The sequence below is a fragment of the Schistocerca americana genome, chromosome 4 (assembly GCF_021461395.2).
Source record: "Schistocerca americana isolate TAMUIC-IGC-003095 chromosome 4, iqSchAmer2.1, whole genome shotgun sequence".
Classification (NCBI taxonomy): Eukaryota; Metazoa; Arthropoda; class Insecta; order Orthoptera; family Acrididae; genus Schistocerca; species Schistocerca americana.
Window position 1 is genome coordinate 386,736,065 of NC_060122.1, and position 21,474 is coordinate 386,757,538.

At 41.5% G+C, this 21,474-nt stretch overlaps 1 protein-coding gene across 1 annotated transcript in view; it reads left to right on the forward strand.

The window, feature by feature from the left end:
- The window catches only part of LOC124613501 (methyl farnesoate epoxidase-like), a 164,712-nt gene that overhangs the window by 117,532 nt on the left and 25,706 nt on the right, over positions 1 to 21,474 (forward strand). Inside the window, exon 6 of the mRNA XM_047142209.1 lies at positions 5,213 to 5,420. Coding sequence (XP_046998165.1) covers positions 5,213 to 5,420 — 208 coding nt within the window. The remainder of the gene's footprint in view (positions 1 to 5,212; positions 5,421 to 21,474) is intronic.

Below are 21,474 nucleotides of genomic sequence, written 5' to 3' on the forward strand. Positions count from 1 at the left end.
TCCTTAAGCAAGCATTCTGATTCCAAGCTGCTTGTGAGGAACGGTATCAAAAGCGTTCTGGAAATTTAGAAATACTGATGCAATTTGAAAACATTTGTCGAGCTCTCAACACTTTGTATAAGTAAAGAGCTAGTTGTGTTTCACGAGAACGACGTTTACTAAATCCGTGTTGACTGTGTGTCAATAGACCGTTCTTTTCGAGGTAATTCGTAATGTTCAAACGTACTATATGTTCCAAAATCCCGTTGCGCATTTAACGTTAATGACATGGACCTGTAATTTGGCGGATTACTCCTACTGCCTTTCTTGAATATTGGTGTGACCTGCGCAACTTTCCAGTCATTTGGTAATGGTCTTTCGTGGAATGATCTGTTGTGCATGAAACATTTCTTCAATCTCTTCATCATTTGTGGAGCTAGCTGGCATATAAACATGCACTGGTGGGGTAAGTGTTGATTTTGTGTCTATCTTGGCGTCAATAATGCGTTCACTAAGCTGTTCATAGTAGCTTACTTGCATTCCTATTTTCTTATTCATTCTTAAACCTACTCCTGCATTACCTCTATTCGATTTTGTATTTGTAACAGTCTGTTCACATGACCAGAAGTCTTGTTCCTCCTACCACCGAACTTCACTAACTCCCAGTACACATAACTTCAACCTATCCATTCCCCTTTTTAAATTTTCTATGCTACCTGCCCGATTAGGTGGTTTTATTTTTCCTGATGACAACATCCTCTTGAGTAGTTCTCACTCCGGAGATCTGGATGGGGGACTGTTTCATCTACAGAATATTTTACCCAAGAGGATGCCATTGTCATTTAATCATACAGCAGGGCTGCATTCTCGAGAAAAATATGCAGCTGTAGTTTCCCCTTTCTTTCAGCCATTCACAGTATCAGCACAGCAAGGCCATTTTAGTTGATGTTACAAGCCTAGGTCATTCAATCATTAAGAGTGTTGCCCTGGCAACTACTGAAAAGGCTGCTGTCCCTCTTCAGGAACCACACGTTTGTCTGGCCTCCCAACAAATACTCCTCCATTGTGATTGCACATTCGGTATGGCTATCAGTATCTTTGAGGCAAGCAAGCCTCCCCACCAACGGCAAGGTCCATGGTTTGTGGCTGGTAATGCTAAGTTATGCTATTGCTTAGTGGAGACTACGTAATACTTTTCCCCATACATCATCATTATACAACGAAATTGTAGCAAATGGTTCCCATTTTATATTCAGTTACAGATGAGCATTAAATGAGACTGTAACAAATTGCTCCCTAAATCACCATGTTACACTAAAATAGTAACAAGTTCCCCCATGTACAAGATGTATGCCATCCTCTGAGGATAACGCCAACATATACTGTCACACAGTGGAAACGTCATTGATAAGTAGACAAGGAAGTGACAGTTTAAACAAAAAATAGGCATCAGGAAATGAAGTAGTATTCTAACACCACCCAGTGTATGCGTCATGATTTGATAGTAGGTGTCAGCTGCTGGATCTTACAACTCTATTATAACACTACATCCTTGACAGTGTGTGTGCCATATGTTAAGAGTTGGGGTCAGCTACTAGATCTCAAATGATACTATAACACCATAAACTGACAGTGTACATTGCACAAGCTGATTAAAAAAAATACAACAAAATAAAATAAATAAATAAATAGAAATTGTGTATTATTTATCAAAATCTAGCCCCAGTGAAATTATAAAACCTTAAATGTGTGTGCGTGTGTGTGTGTGTGTGTGTGTGTGTGTGTGTGCAACTGTCAACCAGTCTCAGCTTGTCTGAGGAAGTGCACACACATTTACATTGACTCAGTAAAATAGGACATGCTTTGAGATTGCTTCAATGTGAATATGCAGATGTCGGCCATTCTAATCGTGATGTCACTGTTGGTTACACATCTTAAATTTAGAACAAATCTCCAGGCGCCTGAGAGCTTGCTGATTAAGCATACTTACACATCTTAGCACAATCCCACTGATGCTGGATTCATGTGGTCTGGCGAGTGAGGAGTAGTTGGAGGGGATGGGAACATGTCTGTAATGTCAGAGGGGGGAGGGGGAGACTGTGCATAGATGTTTATGTATTGTAAGACACCTTTGCCTCTCTCTTACATTCTTATACAGCAGTATTATTCCATCTGGTAGTATCCCCATATATTGTCATGTAATAAATTCTTCAGATATTGATCGAGTTTATAATTTATTTTGTTTATAGTGCGGCTACAAACTACTAATCGTCACCTACAGTCATCCATTCATCACATCAGGTTTTTTTCTCCTTATCATCATAGCTAATTAAATAATGGATCATGACGTGTTCTAGTTGATAATGTGCAGATGGTGACTAGTTATTTTTCCAGATAAATTGCTTCAAACGCATCATGTGCAGCAGTCTGCTGTGTGCCACTGTTATTGTCCAAACATTTACACTGACACTTATTTCGAATTACGCTAAATAACTGCAGTTGTTTGCATACTACTCACATGTTTAATCTTCTACATCCTTCAGTATTTAATATGATACTAGAAAAAACCATTAACCAGTTGATCCATAAATTTTTTGCATAGCTGAGCATGCCCACCCTGAACCCACGATTTTTGGCTCCATAGATTTAACAGAAATGGGATATTGTCTCACAGATTTATTATCCATTGTGAGTAATCCAAGCATTATTTTGAGGATGATTCTATTTATTACAACTCCCCTGCGCTCCAGGAGTGTATTACACAATATGAAGCTTTAAATTTGAAAAAGTGTAAATATCCTGATTTTCTTCAAATGTCACAAATACAGGGGAAAAGTACAACCAGAATCGCAAATATCAATCGTGACTGTACATTCCACAAAATACCAAAAAGAATGATTGATAAACTACTGTACCTAATATTTTGACTAAAGTTCAGTCTTGATCACACCATTTATGTTTCAATGACATAGGTAACCGGTTTCGGTTATTTTTACATAACCATCATCAGACCCATGGCTCCCTTAGGATGGTAGGCGGAGCTCTCCTCAGCTGCTACGAAGTCAACTGATGTAGCAGCTGAGGAGAGCTCCGCCTACCATCCTAAGGGAGCCATGGGTCTGATGATGGTTATGTAAAAATAACCGAAACGGGTTACCTATGTCATTGAAACATAAATGGTGTGATCAAAACTGAACTTTAGTCAAAATATATTAATCTATTGATCACTGTATTCCAAAAGTGTTTGCCAAAATTGTACTGTACCTAAACCCATTAACAACGTGAAGTTTTGCGGCAAATACAGGCAACATAAGCTCAACCCTGACGATTCAGGCACCTCGGCTTCCCAAACCCATTAGCCCCATTTGATATTTCCAATATGGTGGTGGGGAACCAAATATTAGCTGTAGCTGGCAGTTGAAAATGATTTAATTTCGATCTACTCTATACATTTGGCGTTTTCACGGAAGTAGCTGTGACAGCGTTCAACGTTCCCTATAAGTTTTGAAATTATGTAATTTTTATCGTTTGGTGCACTACTATTCATGCATTCCAAGCTGATACTCGGCACAGTGGCTGATGGGAACGTTCATAAAGTCATTTCCAGTTTACCGTCGTTCCCATCAGCTAGAGCACAGAGTCTCAACTTGGACTGCGCAAACAGTTCTTTCACACATAATATAGTCGCCAATGTGAGATGACACTGTGGGAGATACAGTGGATTCATATTGTCTAAATGAAATGTCAAAATTCTCCGTTGTTCCTCTAAATAGTTGATACTTTCAATCAGGTTATCAATAATTCCCACATTCTTAGCCGCCCAAGCATGTGCTCTGTCACTAATTACATCAACAGGACATTTACCTTCAACTTTCCTTCCATTGATGAAATCGCAGAGTATATTTCATCAGTGGAGAAAATTACTCACCTTTTCCAATAAAGACCCAGCTCACTTGCCGCTCACCACTGCAGCAACCAAAGACCTCAGAAACACTCTTAATTGTTCCCAGAATGAATTTTCATGCTGCAGTAGAACGTTCAATGATTTGAAACTTACTCAGATTAAAATTGTGCGTGGGGCCGGGACTCCAACTTTGGAGGTGTGCCTTTTGTGAGCGGGTCTTCTGCTGACTGAGCTACATTCACTCTGGAAATAAACGCCTATAGTCCAGATGGAATAAGATGATCCCTGACAGATGGCAGCACTGTTGTCAACTTTCGACTGTAAAGCGCTAAAAGCTGCAGGCAAAATAACAGCTGTCTGTTGAGCCGCAGTAACACTGAGACGTAGCCATACAGACCTTCAAAAAATCGCATTACGTGACTGTTTGAGGTAGACACACAAAGCACCCATGCCCAGCCCATTGTGTCAGGGAGCTTCTTACACCGACTCTACTATAGGCTGTAGCTAAGACATTTCTCTGAAAGTCTTTTCCTCCAGGAGTGTTAATCCTGCTGCGAAGTTTGTAAAGAGGAGAAAGGTACCGGCAACTGTGAAGCTACGAAAACCTGCGCTTGGAGAGCTTGGTAGGTAGAGTGATTATCTGCAAAAGACAACGGTCTTTGGTTCGATTTCCAGGCTGGCATACAATTTTAATCTTCCAGAAGGTGCACTTTTGAACATGTTTCGAGCAAAGCCGGGCAAACAAATAATGAGATAATATGATTAACTGATTTTCTATGTCAAAATGTAAAGCGGGAAAATGAGTGAGATCGAACTGGCAGGATCAGGGAGGGATAGAAGGTTAAGCATCTCATGAGAGATATATAACGTACATATACTCAGATCTATGATACTGTGAAGTAAAAACGTCAGAACAGGGCTAAATGAAACCACATCCTTAGTGGTAAACTCTAAGAATAAACTTTTAGAGTAATCTACGAGAAGAAGTCATAAATCCTTGTCAGATATTGCAATTCAAATGCAATGACCATGACAGAACAAACCGTCTGAAGGAACAACTGAAACTAACAGTGCGTCATCACAGAATACTACCTGGATGACCACTTTCAAGGATTGAGATAGGATTGAGCAGCAATGTCTCCAACAATGTACCAATGTAGATCAAGAAATGTTACAGCCAATTAGTTGTAGCTATAGAGTACTCGAATGTGCCTCATTTTAGCAGACGTGCAAATACGTGCACTTTTGACCAGTCTGTGTTCGTTTTATCAGTTTTCTGCTTTCATTTCACAGTGTTTTAGTTTAGTTACATAAGCTCTTCAAGACCAGTTTGGTGTATTGTTCTTTGTTTTCCGGAGAACCAGCTTCTCATGCTGTTATATGACATGTTTGTCGCTGGCTCAGAAACGACAAGCAACTCTCTTCGATTTGCTTTTCTTATGATGTTACGGTATCCTGATGTCCAGGAACGAGTGTACAAAGAGATAAAAGAAGCAGTTGGTAATGATAAACTTCCAACTCTTGAGGACAAAGACAGGTAATTAGATCGTTTATACACTGCTGAAAGTATAAGAGAACATTTTTAAGACTTGGTAACTGCAAACCATTCGTAATTTTGTGGTATATCTAAACAATTAATCCTAATATCTAGCATTGATTTACTTCACAATTTATCAGACACTAATATTATCATATACTTTGTTTAAGCTGTGAAACTAATTAGCTAGTATTGACCATTTACAAATTTAATTTTAAAACGTCGTCTTGCTTTTCAATCATTTGTTTTCAAATTTATAACGTCTTTGTTGTATATTTTGCTTTATCTGTACAGTTACCTGTTAAAAAATTCATTTTCGTATGTTATCTCAAATTTCTATTGTCTGCTATCAGTACCATTGTTCTCCTGTTTTGTTCCATTATCGAGAATGATTCAGCTGTCTCTATCGATCATTTTGTTCAACCCTCAACGCCTTCGAATATCACGTGCAAGATTCTCACATTCTCTCACTTGCTAGGCACAAGCTATTAGTCCTACAGTAAAACATGAACAGAACATTTCTGCTGGAAATTTAATGTAGTTTTCGCTGGAGGCTACGGTTTTGGAGTTAATCAAGAAAAAAGCGTTTGAGGGTAACTCTCTTTCGTTTTTCTGGAATAATTCGAGAACTACAACCTCCAGGGAAAACGCATCCCAGTACGAAATTCAACTACATTAAATTTCTTACAAAAACGTCCTGTTCATTTTTTATTTAGGGCTAATATTTCGCACTTGGCGAGCGAGAAAATATAAAAATCTTGCGGACGGTATTTGAGGGCATTGTAGATTGCATAACCCCAGTCAGAAGGGGCAGCTGATTCACCCTGTGCAAGGGGCAGTCAAATGAAAAACGAAACCAACGGGAAAATGTTATCTTAACTGTTTACTATTTAAAAAGTAATCACTATAACTGTTAATACATTTATCTCACTGTGAGACAAGATGGTTAATATCGTCAGGAAAAGTGTTTGCGGTTGTCTACAGAACTATAATTGTACCCAGGCGTTTACGTCTTCACAGGAAGCAGATCGATGGCCACGAATGTCTTCCTTCAGGGCTCCAAAAACATGTAAATTGCATGGGGTGGGGAAGAGGGGGGAGGGGGTTTGGGCGGCGAGTGAGGCTTGAACTGTATGGAAGATGTGTAAGGGATTCCAAACGAAACTTGTGCTGCATAGTTGGGATAATGTTGGCAACATGTGGGCGGGCAGTAGCGTGGAAGTACCGAATGGAGCATGTCTTGCAGCAATGGCGAGAAGAGGATGTAAGCAGTCATCTACCGGCTATGACTTGCTGACAGCCACTACGCTAAAAAACAAAATACTGAGCTGGGTAGCACCTGCACGTGCCTAATTTTAATAGATGTGTAAATATGTGTGTGAGGAGTAGACTGAATACCTTACGTAAGTCCTAGATTCAAAATGTCTATCACTAGTAGGACCTCACCCCTAACATTCTGCAAAGTTGGATCGAATTATATTGAATTCGATGGTAACAAATAGACTTAATCTGTTTGAGGGCTTCCGCGTTGAAACTAGTAGTAGTGACCATTAAGGGGTTCCAGTGAAGATAATTATCCAAGGACAAAAGTCTACTAAAACAAGCAGAAAGATGTGCTTGTTCAGAAAATTAGATAATCAGGCAATAGTGTCATATCTGAAGAAGAAACTCTGGGCGGGAACATATAGAAGAGCTTGGACTTACCTTTAGACAAATAGTTGGTCAAGCACCTAGTAAACGAGTTCGTGATGGGAATGATATTCTGTGTTATTCAGTCTCTGTAAAGGAGCATAGAAGAAACAGTAACAACTGCCCAACAGCTCTGAAGCAAAGTATAGGACCATAGACAGAGAAATGCTAAATGAAAATCGTTTGGCTGCCGTAAAGGCAACGAGTAAAGCCTTCAATGAGTACCGTAGCAGAAACGTTTCGAAAGTTGTCTCGCAAAACACACAGAAATTCTTGTCGTATATAAAAGCTATCACTGACATCAGAGTTAGTGTCCAGACGCCCATTTACGACACGGGAATCGAAACTGAGTACAACGAAGCAAGAGCAGATATAATGAAATTCGTTTTAAAATATATTTTGTTTTCTTTTTACAAAGGAAATTCCAGGAGTACTACTGCAATTTAACTGTGGATGGAAAAAAGTACAGGCCGGCACACGAGCCAAAAGGGTAGCGGAAGCGGTCCACAAAACAACTACTGTCCAATACCCTTGACATCCGTCTGTTGTAGAATCTTAAAACATATTCCGAGGTACCTCCAACACAATGACTCCTCCGTTCCATATAGTACGGATTCCGAAACTATCGGTAGTACGAAACCTAACTCGCACTATTCTCACGTGACATACTGAAACTTTTAACCAAGGCAGTTACGTAGAAACAGCATTTCTTCATTTCCATAAAGGATTCGATTCAACACTACACATACACTTATTATCGAAAGTACGATCGTATGAGGTGTCACGAGAAATTTTTGACTGGTTGAGGATTCCTTGGTAGTGAGGACAAAACATATTATCTCGAATGGAGAGTCGTCGACAGATCTACATCCACATCTACGTGATTACTCTGCTATTCACAATAAAGTGCCTGGCAGAGGGTTCAATGAACCACCTTCAAGCTGTCTCTCTATCGTTCCATTCTCGAACGGCACACTGGAAAAACGAGCACTTAAATATTTCTGTGCGAGCCCTGATTTCTCTTATTTTATCGTGGTGATCAATTATCTCTATGTAGGTGGATGCCAACATACTGTTTTCACAATCGGAGGAGAAAACTGGTGATTGAAATTTCGTGAGAAGACCCCGTCGCAACAAAAAACGCCTTTGTTTTAATGATTGCCATTCCAATTCATGTATCTTGTCTGTAACACTATCTCCCCTATTTCGCGATAATACAAAACGAGCTGCCCTTCTTTGTCCTTTTTCGATGTCATCCTTCAGTCCCATCTGAAGCGGATCCCACACTGCACAGCAATACTCCGGAATATGGCGGACAAGCGTGGTGTAAGCAGTTTCTTTAGTAGACCTGTTGTACCTTCTAAGTGTTCTGCCAATAAATCGCAGTCTTTGGTTTGCTATACCCACAATATTATCTATGTGATCGTTCAAAGTTAGGTTATTTGTAATTGTAATCCCTAAGCATTTAGTTGAATTTACAGCCTTCAGATTTGTGTGACTTATCGCGTAATCGAAATTTAGCTGATTTCTTTTAGTACTCATGTAATAACTTCACATTTTCCTTATTCATTGCCAATTTCCACTTTCCGCACCATACAGATATCTTATCTAAATCATTTTGCAATTCGTTTTGATCATCTGATTACTTTACAAGACGGTAAATGAAAGCATCATCTGTAAACAATCTAAGACGGCTACTCAGATTGTCTCGTATGTCGTTAATATAGATGAGGAACAATAGAGGGCCTATAACAATTCCTTGGGGAACGCTGGATATTACTTCTGTTATACGCGATGACTTTCCGTCCATTACTACGAATACTCCATACATTTCTGACAGGAAATAACGAATCCAGTCGCACGACTGAGGCGATACTCCGTAGGCACGTAGTTTGGTTAGAAGACGCTTGTGAGGAACAGTGTCGAAAGCCTTCTGAAAATCTAAAAATATGGAATCAATTTGGCTTCCCCTGTCGATAGCACTTATTACTTCAAGAATATAAAGAGCTAGTTGTGTTTCACAAGAACGATTTTTTCTGAAACCGTGCTGACTATGTGTCAATATATCGTTTTCTTCGAGGTACTTCATAATGTTCGAATACAGTATATGTTCCAAAACCCTACTGCAAATCGACGTTAGTGATATAGGCCTGTAATTCAGCGGATTACTCCTACTTCCCTTTTTGGGTATTGGTGTGACTTGAGCAATTTTCCAGTCTTTAGGTACGGATTTTTCTGTGAGCGAGTGGTTGTATATAACTGCTAAATATGGAGCTATTTTATCAGCATACTCCGAGAGGAAACTGACTGGTAACCAATCTGGACCGGAGGCCTTGCCTTTATTAAGTGATTTAAGCTGCTTCGTTACACCGAGGATATTTACTTCAATGTTTCGCATCTTGGCAGTTGTTTTTGATTGGAATTCAGGAATATTTACTTCGACTTCTTTGGTGAATGAGTTTCGGAAAACCGCGTTTAATTACTGTGCTTTAGTGGCACTGTAATCAGTGACTTCACTGTTGTTATCGCGCAGTGAAGGTATTGATTGCGTCTTGCCACTGGTGTGCTTTCTGTATGACCATAATCTCATCGGGATTTCGAGACAGAATTTCGTTGTGGAAATTATTAAAAGCCTCTCGCATTGAGGTACGCGCCATATTTCGAACTTCTGTAAAACTTTGCCAATCTTGGGGATTTTGCGTTCTTTTAAATTTGGCATGCTTTTTTCGTTGCTTCTGCAACAACGATCTGACCCGTTTTGTGTACCATGGGGGATCAGTACCATCACTTATTAATTTATGTGGTATATATGTCTCTATTGCTGTCGATTCTATCTCTTTGAAAACGTTCCACAACTTTTCTACACTTACATGATCAAATCGGAAGGAGTGAAGATTGTCCCTTAAAAAGGCGTTAAGAGCATTTTTATCAGTTTTTTTGAATAGATGTACTTCGCGTTTCTTTTTGATTGCAGTAGGTGTTATGGTATTCGGCCTAGCAGCAACTGCCCTGTGGTCGCTAATCCTGTATTCGTCACAATACTCACTATTTGTCCAGGATTATTTGTTGCTAAAAGGTCAAGTATGCTTTGGCAACCATTTACGCTTCGAGTGGGCTCATGAACTAATTGTTCAAAATAATTTTCTGAAAAAGCATTCAGTACAATTTCGATGACGTTTTATGCCTGCCGCCGGCTTTGAACGCATAATTTTTCCAGCATGTCGACGGTAGACTGAAGTCACCACTTCCGCAGCTCGTGGTCGTGCGGTAGCGTTCTCGCTTCCCGCGCCCGGGTTCCCGAGTTCGATTCCCGGCGGGGTCAGGGATTTTCCCTCCCTCGCGATGACTGGGTGTTGTGTGATGTCCTTAGGTTAGTTAGGTTTAAGTAGTTCATAGTTCTAGGGGACTGATGACCATAGATGTTAAGTCCCATAGTGGTGAGAGCCATTTGAACCATTTTTTTTAGTCATCACCGACTATAATTGTATGAGCAGGGTACTTATTTGAAATGAGACTCAAGTTTTCTTTGAACTGTTCAGTAATTATATCTGATGAGTCGGGGGGTCGGTAAAACGGATCCAATTATAGTTTATTCCGATTGTCAGGTATAACCTCTACCCATACTATTTCACACGAACTATCTACTTCAATTTCGCTACGAGGCAAACTGCGTCTCACAGCAATAAATACTCCACCAGCAACTGTATTTAATCTATCCTTTCTGAACACTGTCAGATCGTTTGAAAAAATTTCGGCTGAACTTATTTCCGGCTTTAGCCAGCTCTCTGTACCTACGACTATTTGAGCTTCAGTGCTTTCTATTAGGGATTGGAACTCTGGTTCTTTCCCAATACAGCTACGACAATTTACAACTACAATACCGTTCGTTTCTACAACTACCTTACTGTGTTTTACCTGCCCACTTTTAGACGGACTTCCCTTCTGTGGTTCCCTGAGACCCTCTAACCTAAAAAAAACCGCTTCGGGTGTACTCCAGGGAAGTGTGTTGTGACCCTTCCTGTTAATGTTGAATACCAATAGCTTTGTATACGACGTTAACATTAACATCAGACTTTTTATGGATGGTGTGGTAATCTGTAATGAAGTAATGTCTGAAAAAAGCTGCTCATGTATTCTGTCGCACTTCACAACATGACATCAACGTATCACAACTGGAATCGGTGAAAGTAGTAAATCTACAGAGGTTTTGGACCATGATTTATGAGTTCCAGTTCTACGCCTGCCCATAGTACCGTGATTTTTTCCTCTGGGGACACTTGAAGAGCAAGACCTGTGAAACAGATCCACACCCAATACAGAAACCGATAGACAATGTCAACTATGAAGTTGCTAGCATCAGTATCCGAACTTGACGAAGGGTGTATCGGAACAGGTGATAATCACTTGGTGCTAGGTCTGGGCTGTATGGTGGATGTTCAAAAACTTCCCATTTAAACTTCTTGAGGAGGTCTTCTGTGATGTTGGCACTGTGTGGTCGGGCGTTCTCATGGATCAAAACAACGCCAGACGAAATCATTCCTCTGCGTTTGTTTTGAATGGCTCTGCAGAGACGACGTAAAGTTTCAGAATAAGCTTAGACGTGCACAGCTGTGATGTTGCAGGGGGACGCTCTCAACATCTCCTCACGTAAAAGTAGCCCGTCTCCCTTTTAAATGCGAATGCAATATTTTGAGTTCTGAAATAAACAGCTACGACAATGGACAGTTTTATGGAATAATCGATAGTTAGCATTCTTCTGTCAGCATTTCAGTCTATTTCTTCGGTGAAGTTAGATGTCCCTCTTTACAGTCTGCAAAATGACTTTCTCGACAGAAGAAAGAATTGAAATTATATATATACGAGGGCTGTTTTTTTTCAACCTTCGATTGGCTGTAAATAAAAGAAAAATGTACAGAAAATAATAAATTTACTGTCAAAAGTGCAGTAAAGTCTTAAATTATTTTTCTACATAATCGCCAAAACGATTGAGGCACTTGTCATACCGTGACAAAGGCTTTTCGATGCCTTCCTCGAAGATTGTTGCCGCCAGTGAGGACAGGTAAGTCTTGACGGCGTCCTGAAGTTCTTTGTTAGTAGCGAAGTGTTGCCCACCTAACCATGACTTCAGTTCTCGGAACAGGTGATAATCACTTGGTGCTAGCTCTGGGCTGTATGGTGGATGTTCAAAAACTTCCCATTTAAACTTTTTGAGGAGGTCTTTTGTGATGTTGGCACTGTGTGGTCGGGCGTTGTCATGGATCAAAACAACGCCAGACGAAAGCATTCCTCTGCGTTTGTTTTGAATGGCTCTGCGGAGACGACGTAAAGTTTCAGAATAAACTTCCTTGGTTATCGTCGTAGCTTGCTCCATAAAGTCCACCAGCAGCACTCCTTTATGGTCCCAAAACACAGTGGCCATTGTTTTTATTTTCGTCAGTGTGAATGTTTAAACTTTTTGGGCTTGCTTCGGGAAGCTGTGTGCATCCACTGCTTTGATTGTTCCTTTGTTCCAGGATTGTCATAGAGGACCCACGTTTCATCACCAGTAACAATCGACTTCAAAAAAACGTTTCCCTCATTGGCATAACGTGTGAGGAACGATAATGCTGACCCCATCCTTTGCGTTTTGTGGTCGGTACTCAGCATTTTTGGGATTCAACGTGCACACAATTTCCGATAACCTAGGTCTTGAGTCACAACTGTGTACAAAGCAGATCTTGAAATGTCTGGAAATTCATCAGACAGTTCGCTAATTGTACACCTTCGTTTGCATTTCACCTCCTGATCAACATGCTCAATGAGGCCTAAAGTGGCGACAGACTTGCGACCTTGTCCACCTTCATCATGGACGTCTGTTCGTCCCTCTTTAAATTTTCGACACCATTCCCGAACACTACCATCACTCCACTCGTAACGTTGCTACCATACACGTTGCTCATTCTGCGATGGATTTCCGCAGCACTACATCCTTCTGCTTGCAGGGAACGGACAACACTTCGTAACTCACATTTGGCGGGAGCATCGAGCATAGTGGCCATGTTTACAAGGATGTAGCTCGGCTACAACTGACAAACTGCAGCTGAAAATGGCAGAGCTTGTGGTGGGGGAGCTGCGCAATCGCATGACGCACAGATCCGGCCCCTCCTTACCTCTTACTTGCGTAGATGGACGATCGGAGGTTGAAAAAAAAACAGCCCTCGTATATATATACGAGGAACAGAAATCGGTAGGTATGATGAACTTCCACAGACAAACAACTGATTACAGTTTCACACAAACTGGGGAGTTATTCAAGAGAAGGAACTTTACAAACAGAGCAACTCAGCAATGTGTTGGCCCACCTCTGGCTCTTATGCAAGCAGTTGTTCGGCTTGGCATGGATTGACAGAGTTGTTGGATGTCCTGTTGAGGGATATCGTGCCGAATTTTGTCAGACTGGTGCTTTAGATTGTCAAAATCTCGAGCTGGTTTGAGATACATGTCCATAATGCTCCAAACGTTCTCAGTTGGGCAGAGGTCCGACGACCTTATTGGTCAAGATAGGATTTGGAAGAGCTAAGACAAGCAATACAAACCCTCGCCTCATCCAGTGGACCTTATCCTGCTGAAATATAAGCCCAGGATGGCTTGCCATGAAAGACAACCAAAATTAACAGAATATCGTCGACGTGTCACTGTGCCACGGATGACAACCGAAGGGGTTCTGCTATGAAATGAACTGGCAGGGCAGACCATCGCTTCTGGCTGTCATGCAGTATGGTCGGCGACAGTCAGGTAGGTATCCTACCATTGTACAGGGCGCCAACAGACACAGCTTCAGCCAGGAATCTCAGTGACTGGAGAAGATTTGTCTTTGGTGATGAGAACTGAACCTCAGTGACCAGTGAAGAGATACTACAAGTATCAAAAAAAGTTTTGCATCACCCTGGTTCCCAGAACTCCTGAAGGTAGACACTAACTGTGGATATTGTGTCACAGACACCGTCCCTTTGACTGTTCAGAAATGTCACTAAACCCTCTCAAAGAAAAACAACCAAGCATGAGAAGCACCTATTAAATGGAGGGGGTCCGACAACCGATCAGTTCCAGTTATGCCACCAGGAAGGAGGTACACGGCTCGTCTGTAGTTCAACCATACCTAGACGGTGAAAACCGCGATTCAGTCGCATACGCATTGCTGCTTTGTGCTAGGAAGGGCTCTCAACAAGGGAAGTGTTCAGGAGTCTCGGAGTGAACCAGAGAAATGTTGATCGGGCATAGAGGAGGTACAGAGAGACAGGAACTGTCGATGACATGCATCGCTCAGGCCGTCCAAGGGCTGTTACTGAGGTGGAAGACCGCTACCTACTAATTGTGGCTCGGATTAACCCTGACAGTAACGCCACCATGTTGAATAATGCTTTTCCTGCAGCCACAGAACGTCGTGTTACGACTCACTGTGCCCAGTAGGCTGCACGATGCGCAACTTCACTCCGAACGTCCATGGCGAGGTCCATCTTTGCAACCACGACACCATGCAGCGCGGTACAGATGGGCCCAACAGCGTGCCGAAAGGACCGCTCAGGACTGGCATCACGATCTCTTCACCAATGAGTGTCGCATATGGCTTCAACCAGAAAATCGTTGGAGACGTGTTCGGAGGCAACCCAGTCAGGCTGAACGCCCTTAAACACACCATCCAGTGAGTGCAGCAAGGTTCCCTGACGTTTTGGGGTGGCATTATGTTGGGCCAACGTACGCCGCTGGTGGTCATGGAAGGCGCCGTAACGGCTGTACGACACGTGAATGCCATCCTCCGAGCGACAATGCAACCACATCGGCAGCACATTGGCGAATCATTCGTCTTCATGGACGACAATTCGCCCTCCCATCATGCACATCTTGTGAATGACTTCCTTCTGGATAACAACATCACTCGACTAGAGTGGCCAGCATGTTCTCCAGACATGAACGCTATCGTACATGCCTGGTAGAGATTGCAAAGGGCTGTTTATGGATGACGTGACCCACCAACCACTCTGAGGGATCTATGCCGAATCGCCATTGAGGTGTGGGACAGTCTGGACCAACAGTGCCTTGATCGACTTGTGGATAGTATGCCTTGACGAATACAGGCATGCATTAATACAAGAGAACATGCTACTGGGTATTAGAGGTACTGGTATGTACAGTAATCCGCACCAACATCTGAAGGTCTCGCTGTATGGTGGTAAAACATACAATGTGTGGTAATCCACTTCAAGAGTCCCGCAGTTCTAATAACCATGTAATAGCAGTTTGACGCAACACGACCACAAATTTTTGCCCATATAAATAGCAGTGGAAGTGCATACTACCATAGATTACTGCCTGCATCTCCTTCTCATTTGTAGAATAACGTTGCTCTACTTTGTTCAAGTGTCTGGATGTACATGCTACAGGAAGCTCTTTGACAGTATTCTCTCCCAGGACAACCTCCAGAGCCAAATTGCTTGCATCACAAAACAGAATAAATCCTTTTTCAAAGTCGGGGAATATTAGAACTGGGTCCAATATCATTCCACACATTAAAGTACTGGCATTCAGTAGACCATTCAAATTTGCACCTCTCTATAGTAAACAGTCGAAAGATCTCACAGTTTCAGCAAAGTCGTTTATGCATCGATGATAATTATTAAAGAGGCTGATGAAACTCGACGACTTTTTAACTATCTTCTGTGGCGAAAAATTCTTCATCTGCATGTACATAGATATTCCGCACTCCACTGCACACTGCGTGGCAGAGTGTATCCTGTACCACTACTAGTCATTTCCTTTCCTGAACTGCTGAGACCAAGGGTGGAATTGTTTTCGTACCTTCCTTGCTAGTTATAAGCCCATGATAATTTAACTCTGTTGCTGCAAAATTATATTTATCGATACTTAGCGTTAGTTGAGCTGTTCTCAGTCTTTTAAATACCTCCTCCAACCACTGTTCATGCTCTCCCACGTCCTTTGAAAACACTATTATGTCACCCAGATAGATCAGACTTCGGTCTGATGATATCCACTCTTTGAATCTATTGTGGCGAAATAGTTACACTGACCCAACCAAGTTATCGAGAGTCCCTGTTTGGTATTTGATATGCATTGATTATCTTTCATGTGTTGAGGTATCAGCAGTCACAGTTAAATCTTTGTCTTTTGGGGTCATCTGGTGACTTTTTCAAGACTAAAATTACGGCTGCCTTCAGGGACTACCACTATACTCAATAATACCATGAGCTAGCTGCTGGTCGATAAATCATCTATTACTGGTTGCATACACTTTGGAACTTGATATAGGTTCTTGCGCAGTGGAACATTATTCCACGATGGTATTCTCTGTTGCGTGAGTGCCGTTGCTGCTAACAGACCACTCGGATCAAACACATCCATGAACTGCAGTAATGAACCTTCCTTTGCTTCTCTATCATCCCCCTGTAAGCGTTTCACTTTCTCGGCTAATGCAGATGGTTTACTTGCGGCAGAGGTCCTCACTTGACCTATCTATGTCATCTTTCTTCAAAACATCTAAATTAGCAGTTAGTAAACCCTTTGCAGACTCACTTCGTCCATGCCAAATTTATCAAGACTGATTGGAATCATAAAACCTCCGTCTACGTCACTGATGTGTTCTATACTTCTGCCTAGAAAATAGTGTGACTTACCTAATTATTCATTATTTTCCAAAGGTTCTTCAACATACAATAAATCCTTAGGTAGGTCCATACCTAAGCTCACCCAGATCAACTTCCCTGTACCTTCCAGTATCGTAGTCCAACGAATTGATGTTTAGAATCTGTGTCCTTCTTGATCAGTGGACCTTGCGACGGTGTAACACTTGTAGCTATTGCCCCTAGAGGAAAAAAATGTCCCATCAAGTTGAGTTCTTCGCTTCAAAATGTCAAAATTTGCGTGAGGTCTAACAAGAAAGTAGAGTCTCAGGGCCGCACACTACCCCTCGCCAACACCAAACAGTAATCTACAAGCTCTCGAAAAGGCTTTTTCCCATGTTAAAACTGTACAGCGTTGTTCCCAATCATTTCAGGTGATTATCACCTACTTCACGTAATCGATACTGTGGTGACCACAGTGTCTTTAAGGCCAAGAGATCTAGACTGCCTACTGACACTTGAGCCCCTATGTCCAACAGAAATCAACGTTCTGTACCGTTTACTTTGCCTAGGAATCAACGCTCTGTCTCTGCATACGTTTCTGCAATCTCGTGCTCAATTGGGACTGCCGTCCGACGAATGAGGCACTCCATTCCCGTTTAACGACCGATTATTAGGACGCTGCTTATCCCGTGCTTTCTTCTGACAATCACGAGCTTTCTGACCCTCCTCCCCACATTTATTACATTGAGGCTGACGACATTGTTTCCTGATGCGGCCCGTGCGCCCTTATATAACACTTCGCTTCAGAAGAAAACGCACCACGATCACTCTCTCCTCCTCTAATTGTGTAGCAATCCTAATGGCAGCAAATAAGACACTTGGGTTCTCCCTTCTGACCGGCCTTGACATATCAGCAAGAATACCTCTTAGAAACACGCTATCATTCTATCGTCTTCTGTGTTCTGCGTTAGTTCATACGTTTGCAAGTTCACTTTCCTAATCCTGTCAGAGAATGATTCCACTGATTTGCCGTGCTTCTTCGATAGTCCGTTGGGCTTTTCCCTAAAGAAAGTCGCGCTGTTCTGTTTCCGATAGCGCTGTGTTACACCGTTAGCCAGTTCATCACATGTTTGGGCCTTACTGAGGGTCTCGTGCTACATTACGTACGCCACTGCGTCATCCAGGAACCTTAATTTGGCCATGTTCGATTATGTTTCTTCCGACGATTTTCCCAATTTTGTAGCAGTTTTTACATTACCAATAAAGACAGATACATACTCGTTTGCCTACCTCTGTATCGATGGAATCGGTAGATACACTCAACCGGTTTTTATTTGCTCCTGAATCGAGGAGTCATTGGCTCCCAACGGCTACCCATTGCTCTTTTCGCCTATGCAATGCTTCATTATGTTGCCCTGTTGCGTTGTAATTTGTAAGAACGCGGATATCTGTCCACTCAAAGCTTCTACCGTTTCATTCAGTGTTGCTTCTCGTGTTTCTGACACTTGTGTAAACCCCATCCGCCGTTCTACTTGAAAACAAGGATACTGCACACACTACAGGCTAAAACAAAACAAAAAGGAATTAAACTACACTAGATCTCTACACCACATCCTAGCCAAACGGGATTTTTTGCATGTAGACCACAAACGCTGACGTCAGTAGCACACTGACTTTTGCTGCGATGGGTCCTCTGCTCTGCAGGCGACCACGGTGACAGTGCATACACTACTTGTAAACTTGCTCGTGTCACTGCGATGAAACAGGAAGGTGGCTGTGCATGTGGTACAAATTTCTGCCTCGGATAGCTGTCCGCTGGTAGCTGGTGTTGTTGCGTCGAGATCCACAAGAAACTCAGCATAGGAGGTAGGAGGTGTGGACAGGAGATCGGCACGACTGTGACACCAAGTCCCGTGAAGGACTTAATACAAACAGAAAGCACAGCCTGGTCTCGAACCAATGGCTGCGGATCGTGGAGCCTACTCGTCTTGCTGTCTGGCATTGTTCCATTGTCATAGTGGCACTGCTGGTTTCTGGCAATAACGAGCGATCCCTGCCTTAAGATCAAGACTAATTTAAACGCTTCTGCCAATTTGTTTTGTTAAAACCCAGCACTTAGTCATGTTTCCAAAACAGGAGATGTGACCTCATGTGGTGACACCACTTCACTTGCTTACACCGTTATAATGGTGCAATGCCATTTACCACTAAGCTCTCGTATCCTCTCTGTGCAGTCCACTGACACATCTGTTACTGTAACACACATGGCGCCACATTTTCAGCAAATGACCCACAACTGTTGAAGCAGTGCACCATGATGCTTACATTCTACTTTTTCATACTATTTGTTTAAGATTAACAATTTTCTGACCAAATACTGAGTTGTGGCGGTACACTGCTACACTGCCCTCCCATTCTGAGAAGACCCTGTCCTCTGGGTCTTATCCCAGCCCAAGAACTCTACTGTAATTACATCCACTCGTAATCCATAAAACTAGTGCCTAAAACTAAACTGGATACGCTTAACCACTATGCAAATTAGTGTGCTCATCCATGACTTCATAAATTTCCCTTCCATTCGTTGTTTGCGGCATCCAGTCTATGGGATTTGGAATTAGGTTGGAGTCACCTTTCTGCATGGCCTGTCATTTCAAATACGTGAGAACTAGGCACATCTAAATCGGAGTCACCACAGCACTAGAAAGTGCCGAGCTCAAAGTCGCGATTTCTTGACATTTACCATCCTGGTACTGTTTTGCGTGCTGCAACAATTGTTCTGGAGTGATGTGACCCTCCTGAGCTGCCAACATTCAGCTTAGTGAATGGTCAAGGTTAAGTTCCCTGGTGCTGTTAAGGTAGGTGAGGTTTTTTTGGACAATATCTCTATAGGTTCACATGGCCAGTATACCTGTATAGTCAGGGTGATTTGTGCTCCATTAAAAGCAAAGACTGGTTTTTCACATCTCTTAATCACAATGACATCACATCCCGAGAACTATGTGTTGTACAATGATGTAATATTGATCATACATTCACTGACATAGGTGGATACTGTCCGAAAAATGTTTTGTGAAAAGAGTTAGTAGTAAGGAAGTAATAAACTAAAGCGTCATGGCTTATATGGTAGTTTTACGTCATGAACAGCGAAAATGTTGTACACAATAAACGTTTTCCCTTTCATCATCTGGTGAGAGGTGTCAGCTAGAAAAAGAAATGGAAGGTTTCAACTTTTATATAAAATTTTTGCAAATGCATAAGTGCTTTCTTTCTCTAATACTCAATGAATATAGTCTGGATACTGGTATGCAGTGAAATACATTGTCCCAAGACATATATACAGTTTCAAATTATAATACTTGACTCACTGCATCAAACCTTTAACACAAGATTATATATCTTACTGAACCAATTATTACAGCATTGTAAATTTTTAAATTAGTCAGTAATTTTATGACACACAGAAACTCAAATCTCTGTTACCCTTGACACTATTTTGTATGCAACCTGTAAATGGGAGCAGTAATGTTATAACCATTCATGTCTACCTAGAAATGGCGTAGCCCCACTACTCTCTATCAGTGAGTTTTCACATATCTTAATCACAATGACATCACATGCCAAGAACTACATGTTGTACAATGATATATTATTGATTATACATTCACTGACATAGGTGGATTCTGTCCGAAAAATGTTTTGTGAAAAGAGTTAGTAGTAAGGAAGTAATAAACTAAAACGTCATGCCACTATCAGTGGAAAGTCATGGTCTCTTCTCCCTCTCCCTATCATCAACCAATCATAGCACAGTATTAAAAATGAAATAACAAATCAAAAATCCAACATGGAGGAAAGAGCCCAATTTTATTGGTGGGAAATTATAAACTGTCTCCAGTTCACCTCTATTCTCCCATTGTAACCAATCATAACGTAGTATTGAAATGAACAAAGTCCAGGATGATAGAAATAAACCAATCGTTCTTTATACCACAGCTCCTCCTCTTTGGAACCAATAAGAGCATATTATTAAAATATGTATAAAATGGCGTCCAGTTATATTATTTCCAAAAGACATTTTAAGCCATATCCATTCCCCTTCCCCTCTTCCGTAACACCAACGAATCCACAAAATTTCTACTATGTCTCTTGAGCTTTACACCCCTCCCCCACCTCTTTGCAACCAATCAGAGCATAGCATTAAAAATTGTGTCAGATATGCAGTAAAAAAATCGTGTAAACAAATGTTCTTGAAAGTCAAAAATATTCATCATTTCTGGGATAAAAATCAAGCAACATTATTTCGATACAGAGCAATTGTTTACTTTCTATGGTACTTCCCTACTACCTATCTCCAACCAGTCAGACTGTAGTGTTAAAATGGAATGTGAAAAAGGCGTCAAGTTCCATTAATTCGCTATAAAAGCAAATATACTTATGTACACATACACAACTCTGTTTTTAATCAGCATTGTATTAAAATGATGCTTCACATTGGAATAAATCATCATTAAAACGAAAGATCCAGTTACATTGAAGTCCCATCTGCACTGTGCTCAAAAGTATCCAAATGATCTGAATTATTTGCCAAAAATGTGTCACACACTTCGTTTTGCTTTCCTGCATTTAGAGCAATTACAACACAGCCCCATCTGAGCTGTGCTCAGAAGCATCAAAATGACCTCAACTATTTGTAAGAGAAATACCTCACACACTACCCTTCTCCTCCTCCAAACAGTATTTTAGATACGATT